This window comes from Lynx rufus, unplaced genomic scaffold (genome assembly GCF_022079265.1).
Source record: "Lynx rufus isolate CCGP_SWC_20201006 ecotype Redwood Valley unplaced genomic scaffold, mLynRuf1.p SCAF_18, whole genome shotgun sequence".
Taxonomy (NCBI): Eukaryota; Metazoa; Chordata; class Mammalia; order Carnivora; family Felidae; genus Lynx; species Lynx rufus.
The window spans coordinates 39,443,241-39,465,909 of NW_025814832.1; the positions used below are offsets into that span (position 1 = coordinate 39,443,241).

Below are 22,669 nucleotides of genomic sequence, written 5' to 3' on the forward strand. Positions count from 1 at the left end.
TAAGAAGAAGAAAACAGGAAAGCACCAACTGTTTAGAAATTAACAATTACACTTTAAATACCTGTGGGTCAAGAACAAATCACAATGAGAGTTTAAAAACATTAAGTGAATAATAATGAATATACCGCCAATGTAAATTTGTAAAATGCAGAAAAATTAGAAAATCAGAAGATTGAAACAATAAGTATCTACAACCCATTAACAGAAAACATTTACTACATTTCTTATCAACATTTCTCCAAAAAAAGTATACATACAAGTTTATGTTTTTTACCTTAAAAGCTTAAGAATTATCTCCTTATTCTTAAAACAAACTTCATAAACTTTATTTTAATGACTATAAAAATCTAAGTTTATATTTCACTTTCTGTACAACCCTTTGAGGGCAGTTCCTATTTCTACAGTCTCATTCCCCAAAGGGTGCCTAAGAATGAAATAATTTCCTATGTTAATTCAAAAAATAAATTTATGTCTAGAAAGTTTTTAATAAGTAGTACACAGAAGCTTTACTCCCTCATATATCAGAAATAAATATGTTTCATCCACAAACTCCTTTATCTGACTGCTCCTGGTACATATTTAAGTGTTCCTACGTCTTATATTAAGAGTATGGCATGGCAGCCTTGGGGCACCTGGATAACTGAGTTAAGCATCTGTCTCTTAATTTCAGCTCAGGTCATGATCTCACAGTTAGTGAGTTTGAGCCCTGCACTGGGCTCCATGTTGACAGTGCGGAGCCTGCGTGAGATTCTCTCTCTCCCTCCCTCTCTGCCTGTCCCCTGTTCACGCTCTCTCAAAATAAATAAATAAACTTAAAAAAAAAAAAAAGAGTATGGCAGCCTAGAGAAATGTAAACTTCCGTTTTTTAAAAATTAACCACTTAATAAATATATAAAGTTGTAGCATCAATTCAGATCCCTAAAAGAACTTCCCTTTCTAAAACAGCACACAGAATAAATGTAGCATAGTCACTTACCACTTGATCTGTTTTTACGACTTGATTTCCCTCCAGTAAGAAGCATCTTGAGACTATTCCGAAACATGGTTGTGCTATTCTAGTACTCACAGAACTGTAAAAGAAAATATGGGAAAATGTTAGAAACCTGGATTTTCCTATTCAAAATACTATTAATAATTAATTTTAAATGCACTTTAAGGAATTAACTATGTTCAAATATATAGTAAAGAAATTTTAATGGTATGAGAAAAACATTTAATTAATTTAACTTAACTAAACATTTAAGTATTTCCTTAAAAGTACACTGCAGTACTTTGAGTACCATAAAAGATAAAGGCAGCTATCACTGAGGGTACACAGAAGTAGAAGAAAGTATTAAGTAGCTCTCAATACAGTATACTCTTTCACTAACTCTCTATTTCTTGGACAATTTTCCCATATGCCCAACACACACGATCCCAAAGTTTAAGAGTCTAGAAACTTACAACAGTGCATATTTTCCATCGCAAGCCAGAATTCCACCTCAAAGACCACTAATAAATTAGTGCCTATTCTCTTTATGTCCCACTTCTATCAAAGCAAAGTTCTCCCAGTTGTGCTTTGGATTATGTCCTCTCTCACCTCCTCAGAGACTTTTAGCCAAAAATCATCTTCCTTTTCTTTCCCACACAGAGTTAATTTTTTTCTCTCTGAATCATTTCAATCATAACATAAACATGTTAGTATGTCTAACCAAAAACGAAAAGTAAGTCCCTCTCTTTATTCCCACATGGTCCAATTACTGCTCCTATATCCTTACTCTTCATAGCAAAATTTCCAAAGTGTTGTTAGTGCTTGGTGCCTCTAGCAGATTGAACAGGATAAACTTGAACTAAAACAGATGTTCCAAAAAAATATCCAAACCAAAGCAGTGAGAAATAAAAGTTGAAAAATGTAAAAGAAAGAAAAACAGGCCTATGGAATCCACTGAAAGCTTCTACCACACACATGACTGAACTCCCAGACGAAGAGAGAGAGAATATAAGAGAATATAAGCCAGAAGCAATCTGTTATCTGAAATGATAACAACCAAGAACTTTCTAACATTAGTGAAAGATATAAAGTCACATCTTTAAAGACCTAGAGGAAAAAACAGATTTAAATAAGCAACAATCACGGCGCCTGGGAGGTTCAGTTGGTTAAGCACAATGACTCTTGATTTCAGCTCAGGTCATGATCTCATGGTTCATGACATTGAGACCCTCGTCAGATTCTGTGCTGAAAGCGCTGAGCCTGCTTGGAATTCTCTCTCTCCTTTTTTCTCCGTCCCTTCCCTGCTTGTACTCTCTCCCTCAAAATAAATAAACTTTAAAAATAAATAAATAGCAAGCAACAATCAACAGACTGAAAAATAACTTTAGACAGAAATTATGAATGGCAGAAGACAATGGAATGACTTCTTAAAATTCTGAAAGGGGTGCTTGGCTGGCTCAGTCGACTGAGCATCCGGCTCTTGATTTCAGCTCAGGTCATGAACTCACAGTTTCATGAGTTCGAACCCCACATTGGGCTCTGTGCTGACAGTGCAGAGCCTGCTTGGGATTCTCCCTCTCTCTCTCTCTGCCCCTCACCTGCTCGCTCACACACACACACACACACACACACACTCTCTCTCGCTCTCTCTCAAAATAAATAAACTTTAAAAAAAATTCTGAAAGAAAATAGGTACCAATTAAGAAATCTATTCACAGTTTAAAAAATGTTTGAAAAATGAAAATGAAATAAAAGTGATTTCAGAAAAACAAAAATTTATCAGTAAAAGAAATACTAAAAACAAATTCTTCCAACAGAAGGAAAATAATACTAGGGAAAAAAAAACAAATGCAAAAAGTAAGGGCTGTAAAAAAGGTAAATATTGGCAAACATGAACAATGACCATGAACAATGACATAAAAATAATTATATTACTATCTTGTTAAGTTTACAATTTTAAAATACATGAAAACAATTTTAAAAAGTCAGAACTGGAGTAAATGGGAGTCAAAGTTTCTAAGATATCTGCATTATGCAGGAAGTGGCAGAGGTAATAACCTACACCATACTGCAATAACTCAAAATTCATGTAGTAATTTCTAGGATAGCCATTAAAAAAGCTAATTGAGGTGAGAAAAAGAATAATTAAAATATTTCATTGAACCAAAGAAGAAGAGAAAAGGCACAGTGCACATCATTAAAACACAAATAGTAAGATAGTAACTTTAAACTCAAATTATAGTTATTATGTTAAATATTCCCTCTACTATAAGACTATTTACGGTCACAGAAAGATTAAATATAAGATGATGGGGAAAAGTGTACTATCCAAAAAAACAATAAAAAGGAAACTGTCATAGCTAAGCCAATATCAGATAAAGTCAACTTAAGGCAATAAGCACTACTAAAAAAAAAAAAGACATTTCTTAATAATTAAAAAGTCATACCAACAAAAAGATATTATACTTCTATGTATGAATGGACCCAATAACAAAGCTTTAATATATATAAAGCAAAAAAAAAAAAAAGTTCAAAAAACAAGACTAACAGATGATACAGACAAATCCATAATCACGTGGGAGATTAACACACCTTTGTTAATCACTACAAGATTAAGCAGGTGAAAAAAAATTTTTACCAAGATACAGAAGATTTGAACTATGTGACCAACCAGACTTAATATACATAGTACATTCTTCCAAATAAAAACAGAATATAGACTGTACACAATACACATACCAAAATGGACCATATGTTGAATCATAAAGCAAATCTCATTAAATTTCAAAGGACTGAAGTCTCTGAGAGTATATTCTCTGACTACAAGGCAATTAAGCTAGAAGTGAACAATTTTCAAAAATTGAGAAACTCCCCTACTGCTTGAAAATTAAGTGACATACTTCTAAATTATCCATGAGTCAAAAAAATAAAAGTATATAAATCATCATGGAAATTTAAAAATATTTACAACAAATTATAATGAAAATATAAACTATGGAAACATAGAAAATGAAACTAAAACAATACTTGTAAATAAACGTAAAGAAGAATGCATGTATTAGAAGAGACAAATGAAAATCAATATCTAAGCTTCTATCTCAAAAGTTCAAAAACAAACAGCAAATCAAAGAAAGTAGAAGGAAAGAAAGAGTAAAGAGTAGACACAGATGATACAGAAAACAAATCCAAAAAAGATCAAATCAATGAGCCAAACACTGGATTTCTGAAAAGGAGTAATATTAATAAACCCCTAACAAGGCTGATCAAAAAATAACAGGGAAATTACAAACATCAGAAAGGAAATAAGGGGCATCATTTTAGTTATTCAAGTCTTTTTTATTTTTATTTTTTAAGTTTATTTTTTTGGTAATCTCTATAGCCAATATGGGGCTCAAACTCACAACCCCGAGATCAAGAGTCACATGCTCTTCTAACTGAGCCAGCTAGGTGCCCCAGATATTAAAGACCTTTTTTTTCCACTTAAGAGAGAGAGAGAGAAAGAGAGACAGCACATGAGCAGGGGAGAGGGGCAAAGGGAGAGAGAGAATCTTAAACAGGCTCCATGCTCAGCACAGAACCTGACACAGGGCTTAATCCCATGACCTGAGCCAAAATCAAGAGCCAGATGCTCAACTGACTGAGCCACGTAGGCATCCCTTAAAGGCTTTTTTAAAATAGGAACATAATATAACAACTTTACAACAAATTTAACATTTTATTTAAAACAAATTCCTTGAAAAATACAACTTACCAAAACTGACACAAAATTGAGCAGAAAATTTGAAGCAGGCCTATCTCTATTAAAGAAATTGAACTTATCAAAACTCCTCCCACAAGGAAAACTACAGGGCCAGATTACTATATAGATCTACCAAACATTTAAGGAACAAACAATACCAATCTTATAAAATTTCCTTAAGAAAATAGAATACTTCCAAACATATTTTATGAGGGCAGCATGCTCTTAATCCCAAAACCTAACAGAAACTACAAGAAAAGAAAATTACAGACCACATATCTTATGAACATGGACTCAAAAATCCTTAATTGAAGACATGGAAAATTACAAAGGTTACTTAAAAAGAAAATTTAAAGAATATTTAAACATGTAGAGATATACCATGTTCATAGAGTGGAAAGTTCACTGTTGTCAAAATGTTGATTCTCCCTATAATGTTCTAAAGAGACAACAATCTTAAATTCCAGCAGTCATTTTTTGGAGAAATTGAGAAGTTCATTCTAAAATGCATACAAAATGCATAAAATGCATACAAAAGAGCCTACAATATCCAAAGCAATCTTGGAAACTAACAAAAAAAGCTACAGCGTTTGTACGACCTGAGTTCAAGACTTACTCTATAGCTCCAGAAATCATGACAGTATGGTACTCTCATAAGTATCATCAAGCAGATCAATAGTACTAAATAGGTAGCCCAGAAAAAGACCTACACTTAGATGGTTATTTTTTTTTTACCAAGTTATTAATGAGTAAAGGAAAGTCTTTTCAACAAGTGGTGGTGGAACAAATAGACACTCACTTTAAAAAAATTAACCTTGGGGGCGCCTGGGTGGCGCAGTCGGTTAAGTGTCCGACTTCAGCCAGGTCACGATCTCGCGGTCCGTGAGTTCGAGCCCCGCGTCGGGCTCTGGGCTGATGGCTCAGAGCCTGGAGCCTGTTTCCGATTCTGTGTCTCCCTCTCTCTCTGCCCCTCGCCCGTTCATGCTCTGTCTCTCTCTGTCCCAAAAATAAATAAACGTTGAAAAAAAAAAAAATTTAAAAAAAAAAAAAATTAACCTTGATCTGTGCTTTACACTATACATGAAAGTTAATTCAAAATAAATCAAGCATTAAACATCACATAAACGTTAAAATCATAAAGTTTTTATTTTTTTTTTCAAATTTTTTTTTTCAACGTTTATTTATTTTTGGGACAGAGAGAGACAGAGCATGAACGGGGGAGGGGCAGAGAGAGAGGGAGACACAGAATCGGAAACAGGCTCCAGGCTCCGAGCCATCAGCCCAGAGCCTGACGCGGGGCTCGAACTCACAGACCGTGAGATCGTGACCTGGCTGAAGTCGGACGCTTAACCGACTACGCCACCCAGGCGCCCCATAAAATCATAAAGTTTTTAGAAGAAAACACTGAAGAGTATCTTCATAATTTAGAGACAGGCAAAGGATTCTTAGTACACACAAAGTAATAACCATAAAAGAAAAACATGATATATTTGGGCTTTATTAAATTTTTAAAAAACATGTACTTATAAAAAATTAACATCACCAAAACGAATAAGCAAGTCACAAACTGGGAGAAATTATTCACAAAACACATATCTAACATAGAACTGATATCCAAGATAAGGAACAACTACAACTCAGTAAAGAGACAGTCAAATTTTTAAATGGGTGAAAGATCTGAATAGACACTTTTATAAAGAAGATATATGAATGGCCAACACACATATTGAAAGAGATAACACAATTTGTCACTGCAGAAATACAAATTACAAAGAGCCAACACTATGCTTCACTAGAAGAGCAAACTTTTCAAAGACTGACAATATCAAATATTGACCAGGATGAAAAGCAACTGAAACTCTTAATATATTGTTTTAGTGTAAGAGTATAACTGCTTTGGACAGAAGTCTAGCAGTTTATTATAAAACTAAGCATATACCTATGACTCCACCCATTATACAATCCAGGAGGAATTACAACATGTGCATAAAAAGATTAGTATTGACAATTTTCATAGCAGCTTTATTCATAACAGCCAAAAAGTAGCCCAGGTGTCCATCAGTAGGAAAATGGATAAACTGTGGGATTTTCATACAGTGGGATACTACTCAGCAATAATTCATATATTCATATATTCAACAACACAGACAAATCTTAAAATATAATATGCTGAATAAAAGACTCTTACATGAAAGTGTATGTAGTAATTAATGGTAGAAAAAAATCAAGAGTAATGATTGTCTCTTGCATGTAGATGTGAGGATTAACTGAGAAAAGGCACAAGGAAACTTTCCAAGATAATGGTAAATTCTGTATCTTGAAGGAGTTTGGAATACACAGATGTATGCATCTGTCAAGATTCAGTAAATGTTCACATCAGATTAAGTTTACTTATTTTTGAGAGAGAGAGAGAGAGAGAGAGAGAGAGAGCATAAGCAGGGGAGGGAGAGAGAAGGAGAGGCAGAGGATCTGAAGCAGGCTCCATGCTGACAGCAGACAGCTGGATGCGGGGCTTGAGCCCAGAAACCATGAGATCATGGCCTGAGCCAAAGTAAGAGGCTTAACAGACTGAGCTGCCCAGGCACCCCTCAATTTTTATTTTCTTGAAAGAGAATGAAAAACTATTTTCTTACGTATAAGATTTTCTATGAATATACAAACATCAACAAAATATGTAAAATATTCTATATGTATGATCTCTTTTAGTCCCCAACGAAACCTCAAGATGGATGGTATTTGCTTTGTTTTAAAGAAAAATTTGAGATAAAGGAAAGTAAAATAGCATGCTTACAGTTATACAGCTAATATAAGCTTAAGACCATATTTGAACCCATGCTTTTGGTCCTCCTCTTCAGTGCCTATTCTTATACAAGGGACACAATCTATTTAAAACATTAACTGAAACTATGAAAGTTCTAAATCTAGTGATCCTAATTAAAAGTCTCAAGTATTATTCCATTTGACTCTGGTTTTTGAAATAATGCCTTTTAACTCATTTTACCTTAATCTAGTGAGTTAACAAAAAAAAAAAAAAGAAAGAAAGAAACATACTGTTACAGGTTGGCTTTAGTCTCTGCAAATGTACCAAGAAAAATTACGACAAAACACACTGAGGAGGAAAAGAAAAGATACCCTGCTTTAGTGGACTCTATGACATCCTACCCAGATCCCTGTAACAGGATCAGAGTACACATTCCTCAGGTGTTAATTAATGGCTCAGAGCTGTTCCCACCTTCAGAGAATGATCTAGGCTAACTAGAGCCACCAATGTCTTTTTAATACAGAGGTACAAAAGACCATCTCCTTTAACTCAAAGGGGGACAACATTGTGGTATGACTTATGCTCCAAAGCTCTCACCCAACTCTTCCTACGCTTCATTTTTCTTCAAATAATCATCTGTAAATGATATACCTGTTTGTCCCCCCACTAGAATATAAGCTCCATCAAGACATGAAAATTGCCTGTTTCATTGCTGCAAACCCATAACTGGAGAATAGTGCCTGGTAAACAGTGGATGCCAAATAAATATTGATTGAATTAATCAATTATATTTCTTCAGTTTGTATATCACTGTCCAAATCAAATCCCTTATAAGGGAAACCTGGTCTTAACTCTTTTTATCCTCAATGCCTAGCTCATGGGAGGCTCTCAAAACTTCTTGAATGAGTAAATAAATGAATGAATAATTGAGCAAAGAACTGCATTCATCAGATTACTAACCTGTTAAAGAGGTAAGGGGACACAATACAAGTAAATTTCAATAGACAAGAACAGGTTATGAATTAACTATAACAATGGGCACTACCTAGGATGATTAAGCACCAGGGAAACAGAAATTCTCTAGGCAAGTTCAAATATTTATATGAGAAACAGACAAGAAAATTCTAGTCATACTTCAAACTTCTGCCTAACTCAGAAATTATATAGCTATATACATATAACTTTGAATATGTATGTACAGTTCTTCAAAGTCTCAAAATGAAAAAAAATTAACAGCACAGATTATGTGACTAAACCATTATTTAAAATTTACTAGACCAGGAGCCAAACATAAATAAAAATCTCATGTCTAAAAATAAGCCAAGATAATATTCTAAGGTTAACTTAAGTAAAAAACGATGATGTATGCAATAAAATAATTACAATGATCACTTTTTGAAGTGTAGAGATTTTTTTCTTTGCTAGTCCTAAAATATTTTATAAAAGTTGACTGTAATGTATAAAGAATAAAATGAAACATAAAATACTTATTTAAAACTAATTATCCATCTCACAGTTATACTTTGATAAAATGACTTTCTTATTCAAGATAACACATCACCAGAAAATTTATTGTAATAAAATATTAATATAGAAACTCCACAAAATTGAAGCTAAGTGGGAAATGGCAATTTCATCTAATTGGATTTATGACAGTAATATATGGCTAAATTTCATCTTACTTTTTCCAAATTATATATCCAAATTTAAAAATGGTAACTCTCTCAGGAGAAATCATCAAATAAATTCCTGGCAAGTAAAAGTCTCTGGCAGTAAGATACCAAAGAAGCCATTCACATCCCCCCAGTCATTTCTAATTGTCTTAAACTTAACTGATTCAAACATTATGTTATCTGCATGGCCCCTAAGCATTTTATGCTTATGACACCTGATCTAAACCATTCAAGAAAAGTATTGACTATTTTCTAAATGGTCCACCAAGGCTGGAGACTCAACCTATTACTCAATATAGTCTTGCACTATTTTATTCATAAAAATGTTTATGTAATAATAACGAAATCAAATTAACTATTAAGCACTTCTGCACTACTCAGGCTAAATAATTATGGTATTCCCATTAGCTTTTCCACAGAGGGTATCTTTCAGTATAAGCCAGCTTTCTTAAAAAAATCTTTTTCTATATCCTTTTCCATTTTGAGTGCTTGGTATTATTTTTATTCTCATTTTTGGTTTTGTGATGGATTGGCTTATTCTTATATTTTTGTTTTCCAATTCTAGAAACAAGTTTCTTGACATTAGAACTATGCCTTGTGGATAAACTATACCATTCAAGTGCTTTTAAAGTTCCATGGGATCTGAAGAAAATGTTTCAAATAGTAAGAAAATAAAAAGTAAGGAAAGGTAATAAAGTAAGACATTATCTGTAGAACTCTAATTACAAAGACAAGAATGCATAGTGATCCAAATGACGGATTAATGAGTATTATCTTTCCTTACCCAGACAACCAACAAAACCTCCTTTTATGATTTTCTCCACAATGCTAATTTGGATAGTGCCTTCAGAGTCCCCTTGAAAACAACCTGTTGGTATAACTACGAAAAAGTAAATTATATATGTTTAAAGTAAATGTTACCCATTTTCCAGCATGTATCAACCTAGAGCTTCCCTTCAGAGAAATTTCTGTAAGGGAACAAACGTACACAATCACACATTTACAAAATTTCAAAGAAATTTTTAAATATTGTATGAAAGGATGCAGTGGTTAATGATGTAGATGTGATGGAAACGTTGAAAAAAAGTGGTAAATTTTATAATACATGGTTTTAATGAAACATACTAAAAATTGACACATATACTTGAATTTTAAAAATACGTATTTTAAAAATATCTAAAAGAGCATTATTCCTTACACCCTTCCGAACCTTCCTCCCCATTAAGCTAAGCTGCCTAACTTCTAAATTTCAACTCAAGCAATTATTTTAGCATAGGTAATCTGTCCAGATGGATTTACAATTGATGAGTTCTCAATTCATCCCAGATTCTGGATCTTTATATCACAGACCAAGGATCAATATGTCCTCAGTTTGCCATTCCTACCCAACTATAGCTACAAATACCATCTGAGCCCCTGAGGTGCACTGCCTAGGAAACAATGCCTGGGAAACAACCCAGATGAGATAATAGGATTTAGAAAAGGTATTCAGTGGATAAATTGCTTTATTATTACACAGTATTGTTCACTACAAAAAACAGGGGGGAAAAAAGAAGGAAATAGAAACATCTGGAATTTTCTAAAAGAATGATTCAACAATGAAATAAATTATCACTATTATATCCTCCTTTGCTTTTCTTATCACTTTGCCTTAAAGTGTTGCATCAACTTTCAAGACACAAGTTTGGAGACTCCAGCTTTCTAGCCACTGTTTTTTGTTTTTTGTTTTTTTTAAGCCCTCAGAGAACACATTTGAGAATATAGGAATTTTCATTTTCTGCCCAAAATGTCAGAGAAGAATACTGTCAAAGGAAGACGTTTTACAAGTATTAGATGAGAAGATGAATACAAAAAGAGAGACAACAGCACTCTCAACTCTTATGAAGGTGAAATTGATCACGTAAAAAATCTCAGACTATGAGTCTTCAGATAACCTTATGACAGATGAATTTTCTCACATTCAATAATCAATGAGTGAATCCTAGAAATGCAAGGTCATTCACAGAAATGAACCATCAATATATGAAAAATCAATCAATGTAATACACCATACTAATAAGGGACAAAACTCTAATAATCACCTCAACAACAACAACAAAAAAGCATTTGACAAAAGCCTATACCCTTCTATGACAAAAACACTAAACACACTTAGAAGGAAATTTCCTCAATCTGATAAAGGGCATCTATGAGAAACCTACAGCTAATATCCTACTTAATGCTGAAAGACATTACTTCCCCCCAAGATTAAGAATAAGACAAGGGTGCCTGCTGTCATCACCTCCATTCAACATTGTTACAAAAGTTCTAGCCAGGGCAATTAAGAAAAAGAAACGAAAGTATCCAAATTGGGAAGGAAGAAGTAAATCTATCTATATTCACAGATAACATGACCTTATATCTGAAAATTCTCAAGAATCCACCAAAAAAACCCATCAGAGCAATAAGAGAATTCAGCAAAGCTGCAGCACACAAAAATCAATTGTATTTCTATACACTAGCAATGAAGATCCAAAAATGAAATCAAGAAAACAATTCCATTTACAAGAGCAATGGAAAATGGAATTTTTAAAAATTTAGGAATAAAATGAGCAAAAAAGCACAATTCATGTATGCTGAAAACTACAAAGCATCATTGAAAAAACTTTAAAAAGACCTAATTAAATGGAAAGACACCCATGTTCATGAATTGGAAAGCTTAATGTTGTTGAGATGGCAATATTCTTCAAATTGATCTATAGATTCAGTGCAATACACCTAACAAAATCCCAGCTACCTTCTTTGCAGAAATCAAGAAGTCAATTCTAGAATTCATACAGAAATACAAGGGATCCAGAATAGACAAAACAATCTTGAAAAAGGACAAAGTCAATAAAATAAAGGCCCTCTCCCAAAGGCATCCATATTCTAACCTCTAGGATTTACATGACAAAAGGGACTTTGTAGAAGTGATTAAGTTAAAAAATTTAAGAAAGGGAGATTATCCTAGATTTTATCTAGATAAGCCTAATGTAATCACAAGAGTCCTTATAACAGGAAAAAACTGCAGAACAATCTCAGAAGATGTAATGACAGAAGAAAGGTCAAAGTGATGTGGCCATAAGCCCAGAAATTCAGGTGGCTTCCAAACAGTGGAAAAGGCAAGGAACAGATTCTCTCCTAATGCCTCCAGAAGGACTACAACTATGCTAAAACCTTGTTTTTAGCCCATATACAACCCATTTCAACCTTCTGATCTCCAGAACTGTAAAAAATATAATATCTTAGTGTTATTTTAAACTACTAAATTTATGGTAATTTGTTACAAGAACAACAGGAAATGAATACAATCACAATAGCAACAAACATGTATAACACAGTTATTATTACCACATAACAATGTCTCAAACACCTATAAAAGCGTGCAGCTGCCACACTAATAATGTACCTGTCCAAGTTTCTTCTTATTTCAGAACTGCTTATTATACTACTCTAGATCTATCTTTTTATATGTAAAAGCAAAAGTTCTCAGTTCTCAGGGAAAACAGTTGATTTTTTTTTTGAGGGGAGGCACCAGTTTAAAGTAATTCTATACTTCTTACATCGATTTATTCCACATCATTTAACTCAGCTCTATAGTCAAAGCAAAAGACATTCAACTAATAATACATAGTTGTGACAAAAATAAACCTCACACACTGATTAAAAATTTACACCATAGCAATAGAGTTCACAAGACACCTGAGTCTCATAACATATCACAAAAAACAACAGCATTGGGGTGCGCCATGGATGTGCAAGGTGTACAGAAATCTAAATCTTAGCCTCAAATCTTGCTATTAACCTATACAATCTTAAAGTTTTCTAGTTAGATCACCAAAGAAAAAGATGGGCACATAAATAGAAGTGTGGCATGCAACAGCACAGGAAAATATACATAAAACTTTTTTCCTCCAGATTTTAGGAAGTGGTTTCAACAAATATGGTGATATGGATGAAGGCTTTTGAGTTCTAGGCATCAATTTCCTCTGGTCTTTCGTTTCCTTTCACCAAATGAGAATACTGGACCTATCATTTCAATCACTCTCTGACCAAACTCCCTAGCCCCTTTGTTCTCTGGTTCCATACACCAGACAAAAATCAAAATTCAAGCTGATTCTACTCTGCCAAGGCCATTAAGCACTACTGGAGAAAAGTCATGTCATCAGACTAGACTGATACACTAGAAATCCACAGTTGCAAATTTCAACTGACCCTTTTCACTGTTTAGCAATTTACTGTTTTTCTCTAGTCAATTCCTTCTCAACACTGTTTGACCTCTCATTTCTCTCCATCACTCTCAGCCAATGGTTTTGGCTCCTATTAACACAAAGAAAAACACATGTCTTCAAAATCATAAGAACTCCTTCAACTACCTACCAACAAACCTACAAATTTAAGCCAATTAACACACCTTCTCCTCCTATTAAAATAAATATATTAATTAGGTGAAGGGGATTGAGAGTATACTTCTCTTGATGAGCACTGAGTAATGTATAAAATTGCTGAATCACTATATTGTACACCTGAAACTAATTTAATATTCTATGTTAACTACACTGGAATTAAAAATTTTTTTAAAGAAAATCATATAAATTCCTTCCAGAAGGAAGTGTTATCAATCTAAATAGGATAAAAATAAATGTACTCTGTCACTAACACTATAAAAATAGATAGGTAGATAGATAAGTGTATTACTTTCAAATTCTCTACCTTTGCTCTATACTCCACCCGCTTCCATTCTTCTTGGGACCTTTTATATTTTTACTTCTTCTGTATTTTGAACTTCTTCCTTTAATGGCTCCTTCCATCAGCATTTCCCTATGCTCAAAAATCCTCTCAACTTTAAAAAATAAAAATCCTTTCTCAATACCTCCCTTTCTAGTTAATCGACTGCCATTACTCTGTCACCTATTATCTGGATATCACTCTCCTCTAATTGTAGCTACTACTTTCTAGCCCAGTAAATCAGCATTGTCACTAAGTTGTTTATTCATCTTTTATTCTAATTCACCTAACTTTTCTAACCAGTCAGAATATACCTTCACTCATGCCACAGACTAGATTAGCTCCACCAATTATAACTCCCAATACTTAAACATCCTGTTCCTTATCTTTTATAACACTAATAAATTACAATGTTCAACTTCCACACTAAACATACGAGTGTCCTATGAGGCAACAGACCATGCTTGTCATGTTCACTGCCATCCTTGTACTTACACACTGACTGGCACATTCTAGAGGCTCAATAAATCATGAATAAATGGATGGCAAAACCAAGACCAAGCCATACCCTACATCTGGTGATAAACATAGAAAATATTGTAAATCAATATGAAGCATATTTTCTTAAAATGCTTCAGAATAAAGGGAACATGTACCCACTCATTCATTCAGCAAACATGTATTTTCAAGCACCAGGTACTGTCCTAGGTGCTAATGATAAAAAAGCAGTCCATTCTCTCATGGAGTTTATGATCCAGCTAATCAAAGGAAAGGGATGCCCTTTCGAAGGATCTAATTCGAATCCAAAAGACAATACAGTAAGAGATGGCCTTCATAAAACAGGGACAGAAAACAACCATTTTCTTTAAAAAAGCATGAAATTAGGGGCGCCTGGGTGGCGCAGTCAGTTAAGCGTCCGACTTCAGCCAGGTCACGATCTCCCGGTCCGGGAGTTCGAGCCCCGTGTCAGGCTCTGGGCTGATGGCTCAGAGCCTGGAGCCTGTTTCCGATTCTGTGTCTCCCTCTCTCTCTGCCCCTCCCCCGTTCATGCTCTGTCTCTCTCTGTCCCAAAAAAAATAAATAAACGTTGAAAAAAAAAATTTTTTAAAAAATAAAAAAGCATGAAATTAAAAGATAAAAAGGGAGATAAGAGACATAAGGAAGGTTTATCTAAAAGGTAACACACACACACATACACACAAAACCCACAGTAGATATGTATGAGGAAGAGGTGATACTGTGAAAAATCAATCAATTCAGCAATGCAGGGGGAAAGTTTGATATACTTAATATATATTTGATATACTTAATATATACAAATATACCTGATATACTTAATATACCAGAATCAGAAGCCAGCTCCTGATAAATACTAATCTGCTTTCTATGGATTTACCTATTCCAGATTTTTCACATAAATAGGTTTCCAATTATTTTTAAATATCATAATTTAAATTTTTCTTCAAAAAATCATTTCTTCTAATTTTTTAATCTGTAAACCAAAACTTACATGCAATATCCTCCTGCTCTTAATCTTCATTATATATGTAGTTAAATCTCTTGTTCTCTCCTTCCTTCAACTAAGAGTTATCATTTTCTACTATATATCAGGTAATATTCTAGGTATTAGAAAGAAAATTTTATTTTACTTTACTTTTTACTTCTTTATTTTATTGTATTTTTATTTCATTTATTTTAGTGTATTTTGAGAGTGGGAGGAAGTGGCAGAGAGAGGGAGAGAGAATACCAAGCAGGCTCCATGCTGCCAGTACAGAGCCCGACACAGGGTTCAACCTCACAAACCATGAGATCATGACCTGAGACAAAATCAAGAGTTGGATGCTTAACCATCTAAGCCACCCAGGCACCCTGGAAATATAAAGCTTTAAAACAAAAGCCAGACAAGATTTTTGCTCTCTAATTTAGAAGGGAAAAGAAACAATAAGTAAACAAATGAATACATGATCTAATTTCAAGGAGTGAAAAATGCTATGAAGACAAATAAGGGCAACATTTAAAGAGTGAGAGAAGGTGCTATCTTACACAAATAAGATCAGGGAAAGTTTGTCTGAGAGGATGACATTTGCAGAGATCTGAATGAAATGAGGAGGTAATCTTTCAGAATGTATATGAAGATCAAGGCCAGAGAAAAAGCAATTACAAAAATACTGAGGCAGGAATGAGCTTGGAATGTTCAAGGAACAACAATGAAGTCCAATGTGGCCGGAGAAGAATAAGAAGGAATGGTAGATGAGGCCACAGAGATAGTTAGGGTTCAGATTTTAAAGGGCACTGTAGATCTGGGTAAAGACTGAATTTTATCCTCTTATGATGGGACACCACTAGAGAATTTTGATGAAATACTGGTCCATAAAGAATAGATTGCAGGCACTCCAACTCTTAGATTGAGTAGCCCAGGAGATTATGAGGACTACCACCAGGATGACAGAAATGACATGCTATCTGGTTAGAAGCGCTATATTTTAAAGATATAACTTACAGGATTTGCTGATATGGTGATATGAAGTGTGAAGACATGAGATTAATGTTGTTTATAAATATTTTCTCCTTTTCCTTGGTCAGTTACCTAATATTCTTATCAAAAAAACAGATTTTTGGTGTATTTGTTAAATCTATTTTTAAAAGTTCTACTTCATTGACTTCTACCTTCATGTTTTTAAATTCCTTTCTTTTACTTTTTTATTTTGTTGTTTTTATCCGGTTTCTTAGGTTCAGAGTTTAATTCATTTATATGCTGTGGGCTTTAATTCACTTATACATTATGGGCTTCATTCTAAAACTGTAAAGTTTTCTACAAATAGCACTTGCACACCTCCAACACTCCCCACAGATGTTCACTTCTATATATACTCTATCATTCTGCTGATTATCTTTTAAGCCGGGGCGGAGGTGGCAGGGAGGGATTTTAAGACAGAGTTTTAATATTTCCCAAGTATTTCAATTTTTTGTTGTTTTAGCTCTTCCTTTTGTAGTCAGGAATGTGTTTCTTAGATTTCTCTTTGCAAAATTTGAGATTTTGGGGGGCCTAGTACATGTTTAGTTTTCAAAAATGTTCCACTGCTTTTTAAATGAATGCTCTTTGTTCATGGGCAGGATATGATAAAAAGGTATTCAAGCATAAGAAGAGAAGAACTATACTAGATGGCTTTTATGAACACAGCACTATACCACAATGATCAAAAGGATACACTTGCTGTCCTACTACTTCCTAGATATGTTATATTGGGCAAGTTACTTAAACTCTCTATATCTTACAGATGGCTGTGAAATTAAATAATTCATGTAAAAACTTAGCACAGTGCCTGGCTTATGAAAAAGCCCATTATATATTATTTTTTATAGTAAAAGCCCATTAAATATTGGTCACTATTATTTTAGGAGGCTTCAAAGTCAAAAATTGTATAACTATTTTATTAAGATTTAACAAAAATAAAGACATTTATGTAAATTAGAGAGTCAAACATACTGCTATCTCAGCTTGTCTAACTCCTACTCATCCTTCAAATTTTAGCTCAGACATCTCCCAGAAGACTCCCAGGACTACCCCAGCCAAGTTCTAGTTACCTATCCCTCCTTTGTCCTTCTCATATAATAAACACTTACATTCTATCATAATTGCTTTTTTAACTGTTCCCTCTACTAGCCTATGAATGCAAAAATTCAATTTTTTATCTCTGCACATTCTGTGTCCAACACATAAAAGGTGCTCAATAAATATTTGCAGAATGAAGACATAAACTAACACAGTAATAACTAGATTACAAAGAAAATGAATTGCAATGACATCTTGCCCTAGTCCATCCCCTCCCAGGACAATTAGCAAATCACACACACACACACACACACACACACACACACACCCCACATCACACCAGGACCCTGATCCATACAAACCCAGGATATAGAGATTATCAATGCAATAATAATTCACCAGAGTTCTGCTCTAAGAAGCAATTGATATTAGCAACATAAAGATTGGTTTACCTTATACATATATCATTCTGAAACTGAACTATTTGCAAGAATTGAACGACCCGTACCCCACCTTGACAAAAACACCCCTTTTTAGTGAAACAAACAGACATGGTTTCAGAGAAACACATTATTGGGCTGACAGCCATAATGAACACAGTGAAAAATTCCTCTAAGCCTTATCTTCTGGAAGTGAGAAACACTCAGAGGACTCCTTGGTAACAGTAACCTAGTTTCTGTTACCCTGCGAATATACAATGTTCTGATAAATTATATCCATCACAAGAACTTCTCCCATTTGTTGGAAAAGAGGATCAAGAAATAATCTTTGAACCCCAAATTGGAAATACTCAGAATCCACAATGCGTTAGACTCAACCCCACAGCATTCTTTCAAATATCTCCTATCTTCCCTGAGACTGGTGAGATAGCAAGTGAAAGTTTCAGTTAAGAAAAGCTACGATGAATAAGCCACAACAATTTTTCAGTTGGTCTATTTGCTGTACCTGGTTCACTCAACAAATACTCACAATATCTGAATGGAGTGGGACTCATAAGATGCACTGTGGAATGCCCAGGATTTCTGAAAGAAGCTCAGGGTTAAGAAAGTAGAAGTTACTACACTTCAGCAGTATGCTGGCCCTCCAAGCCTGACCAGTACCGATGAACTATTTGCTAACAACTGTGAAACTATAATTTTATAAAAAGAAATACAGTAAAACCTTGGTTTGTGAGCATAATTTGTTCCAGAAACACACTTGTAATCCAAAGCACTTGTATATCAAGGCAAATTTCCCTATAAGAAATAATGGAAACTCAGATGATTCATTCCACAACCCAAAAATATTCACATAAAAATGATTGCAATGCTGTAATATAATACAAAATAATAAATAAAATACAAAATATAAAGAAAATAAATTAACCTGCACTTACCTTTGACAACCTTTGTAGCTAGTGTGAGGGAGACAAGAAAGAGGAGGGTTATTATGTAGGATGACTTTCACTATCACAAAGGAAATCACTGCTATCTACTGGCTCAATGGAATCTTTTTCTTTTTGTGCAACTTTAACAAGAAACCTATCCAACAACACTTGCTTTTGCCTCTTTTTGAAGATTTTGCAGAAATGCGACACTGCATTGACTATCACACACAATCCCACAGCCAGAGAGAGAACCATTGCCTCAGTTGTGATCATGGGAGTTCAGCATCACATCACATACTACTCATATTGCAAGACATCACTTATTTCTCAAGTTAAAAATTATTAGAAATATTTGCTCATCTTGTGGAACACTCGCAGAACAAGTTACTCATAATCCAAGGTTTTACTGTATGTACTTAGTCTTCGACTTGTTCTAGGCACACTGCTTCTAAAACCCTTGTACTTTGCTAAAAGAGTGGTAAGGTTATTTTTTGTGTTAACGAGATGACTTTTGGAAAGCCTCTGGGTAACGTAAGAATGAGGGTTGGTTGCCAAGAGAACCAAACATGTGATTGGATAGAGTTGGAACTTTTAGTCTCACCCCACAGACTTTGGAGGAAGCAGAGAAGGGCTGGAGTTTGAATCAATCACCAATGCCCAAAGATTTAATTGATTGTGTGTATGTAATGAAGTCTCCATAAAAACCCAGAAGGATGGGGTTCACAGAGCTTCTACCAGGTTGGTGAACACATGGAGATTTGGGGAGTGGGGTGCACATAGACAAAATGGAAGCTCCGTGCCCCTTCCTGCATACCTTGCCCTATGCATGTCTTCCATCTGGATGCTCCTCAGTTACAGCCTTTTACAATAAACTGATAATCTCATTAGTAAAAAGTTTCTCTGAATTCTGCGAGCCACTCTAGCACATCAACTGAACACAAGGAAGAGGTCATGGGACCTTCCAATCTATAGCCAGTAGGGTCACAAGCCTGACACCCAGACTTGCAATATGCATCTGAAGTGGGCTGTGGGAGGGAGGGGGCAATCTTATAGCACTGAGCCCTTAACCTGTGGGATCTGACCCTATCTCTTCAAAGGGTCAGAATTAAGATAACTGTTCAGTGGTTCTGAAAAAACATATCAGACTGACCAACTACAATTTCAGATAATAACATACATGTTACTAAATGGGGTGCAGTATCTGACCAAGCTCCTGATATATGCTCTGTCTGCTAATTTTATACAATCAGAAGCTTTGAGGACCCAGGGGACCACCACCTATACATCTTAGCCAGCACCTTCCAAAGGGTGATGATAAACAGTTTTGATTTCAGCAATTTACCAAAATAAAAAGGGTTGATTAAAGAAGCAGCTATGAGGGAGAGGGAGGAAATTTGGCACAACAGCATGGAGACCTTCAGTTTGTCTCATCCCTGAAACACAGCTAGATCAGCACCAAACCATTTTGCACATCTAGGAAATTTATCTGAGAATTAACACAACAATCTGCATAACTTGAGCCATAGAACCCGGCAGGTACCCGATGCAGAGAGGTGAAATGGGGCAGAGAAAAGCCGCAGAGGGTAGAGAGCTGTTTTTGCAGAGAGAGAAGAGAGAAAACGGGGAGAGTGTGATACATCGGGAGAGTACAGGAAAACACTCTCCCAAAAGTAGCTAGAGAGAAAGAGAGAATGAGTGAAAACACTCACAGGGGACCAAACAAACAAGAAATCTGTTCCCCCAAACCAGTGACAGGAAGACAGGAGAGGGTTTCAATACCACCAGGATTCTATAAACAGTGGAGCACAGAGTCTGAAGTTCTAGATAGTGCTCTGGGGAGGAAGTAGAGCAAATCCCCAGGGGCAGATAGAGGGGTCTAAGGGGTCCTTGTGCCACAAGGGGAGAAGCAGTTTCCCTGCCTGGAAAGTAGAGGCCACATGACCTCCCCACTGGCAAAGGTCCCAGCAGACTCCAGAGAACAGCCACGTTTGCTGCTACTGGGACAAAGACACCAGACTGAGGTGAAACCCGGCACTGGCTGTGTGTTGTGGTTTGCCATAATGTCTGAACCTCTGCTGCTGCACTGATCTCACGAACAGTGTGGGGTTCTAAAACACAACCCCATCTGAGATAAAACTCTTGAGGGAGGCGCCACCTGGCAGGCAGACAGCTTGGACATGAACAGGGTAGCGGCAGGGAGTGGACAGAGGCCAGAGACAAAGGAGGGGTGCTTGATCGAGGAGTGAGAGCAGGAAGTTCCTGTGCCAGAGACTAGGGAGCTGGGTGAAGTCATTTCCACCTCTCCTGTGCATGGGCATGCATACCACACTGATCCACCCCAGTAAGCTAAACAGCACCACCTAGTGAAGAACGGAGCCATTACACCAAGTCCCACCTAAATGCACCCTCCAAGCACATCTCCTAGAAGACCAGCACAAGTCACTTCACCTATTTAGTGTCCAGACTATAGAGGACTTCATATTTTCAGTTCTAAGGAAAACTGGATGTAACTTCATTCAGGTTTAATTCTGTCTGCTCGTTCATTTATTAGTTTTTTTTTTTATTCCGTTTTCATTTAAATTGTTTTTTTTTTCCTTTTTTTTTCTTGGATACCAAAAGAGAAAAATTTATTTTTATATTCTTTTTTTGAATTTTTTCAATTTGTAATTATTTGTTTTACTTTTTAAAATTTTTTATTCTATTTAATTTTCTTTATTTCATTTTATTCTATTTTATTCTATAAGTTTTTTTAATTTTTTAATTTTTTAATTTTTTACCTTTTTTCTTTTCTTTCCCTTTTTTCTCTATTCTATCAAGCTTCTTTCAACAAGCAGACCAAAACACACCTAGGATCTAGCTTCCTTTGAGTTTTCTGTTTTGTTTTAAATTTTTTAATTTAGGGGCGCCTGGGTGGCGCAGTCGGTTAAGCGTCCGACTTCAGCCAGGTCACGATCTCACGGTCCGTGAGTTCGAGCCCCGCGTCAGGCTCTGGGCTGATGGCTCGGAGCCTGGAGCCTGTTTCCGATTCTGTGTCTCCCTCTCTCTCTGCCCCTCCCCCGTTCATGCTCTGTCTCCCTCTGTCCCAAAAATAAAATAAACGTTGAAAAAAAAAAAAAATTTAAAAAAAAAAAAAAATTTAAAAAAAAAAAATAATAAAAAATAAATTTTTTAATTTAAATTTTTTATTTTATTATTTTTTTCTTCTTCCAAAATGATAAAACAAAGGAATTCACTCCAGAAGAAAGAACAGGAAGAAATGACAGCCAAGGGCTTAATCAACACAGATATAAGCAAGATGTCTGAACTAAAATTTAGAACAACGATAATAAGAATACCAGCTGCGGTTGCAAAAAAGCATGGAATCCCTTTCTGTGCAGATAAAAGAAGTAAAATCTAGTTAGGACAATATTAAAAATTCTATTAACAGAGATGAAATCTCAAATTGATGCCATGTTGACAAGGACGGATGAAGCAGAGCAGCGAATCAGCGATAAAGAAGAAAAAATTATGGAGAATAATGAAGCAGAAAAAAGGAGAAATAAAGTCAAAAAAGCACAAATCAAAACTCAGAAAATTCAGTGACTTATTAAAAAGGAATAATATCTAAATCATAGGAGTCCCAGAAGATGGAAGAGAGAGAAAAGGGGACAGAAGGTTTATGTGAGCAAATTATAGCAGAAAACTTTCCTAATATGAGGAAGGGGACAGACATCAAAATCCAAGCAGCACAGAGAACTCCCATTAGATCCAACAAAACCGACCATCATCAAGGCACATCACCATCAAATTCACAAAATACAAAGACAAGAAAAGAATTATGAAAGCAGCAAAAGAAACAAAGTCCTTAATGTATATGGGAAG

The 22,669-nt window shown here is 35.1% G+C and overlaps 1 protein-coding gene across 1 annotated transcript in view; it reads right to left on the bottom strand.

Moving 5' to 3' along the window:
- Positions 1-22,669, bottom strand: part of TANC2 (tetratricopeptide repeat, ankyrin repeat and coiled-coil containing 2) — a 371,592-nt gene that overhangs the window by 308,215 nt on the left and 40,708 nt on the right. The window contains exon 2 of the mRNA XM_047081653.1: positions 977-1,070. Coding sequence (XP_046937609.1) covers positions 977-1,043 — 67 coding nt within the window. The 5' untranslated portion in view covers positions 1,044-1,070. The remainder of the gene's footprint in view (positions 1-976; positions 1,071-22,669) is intronic.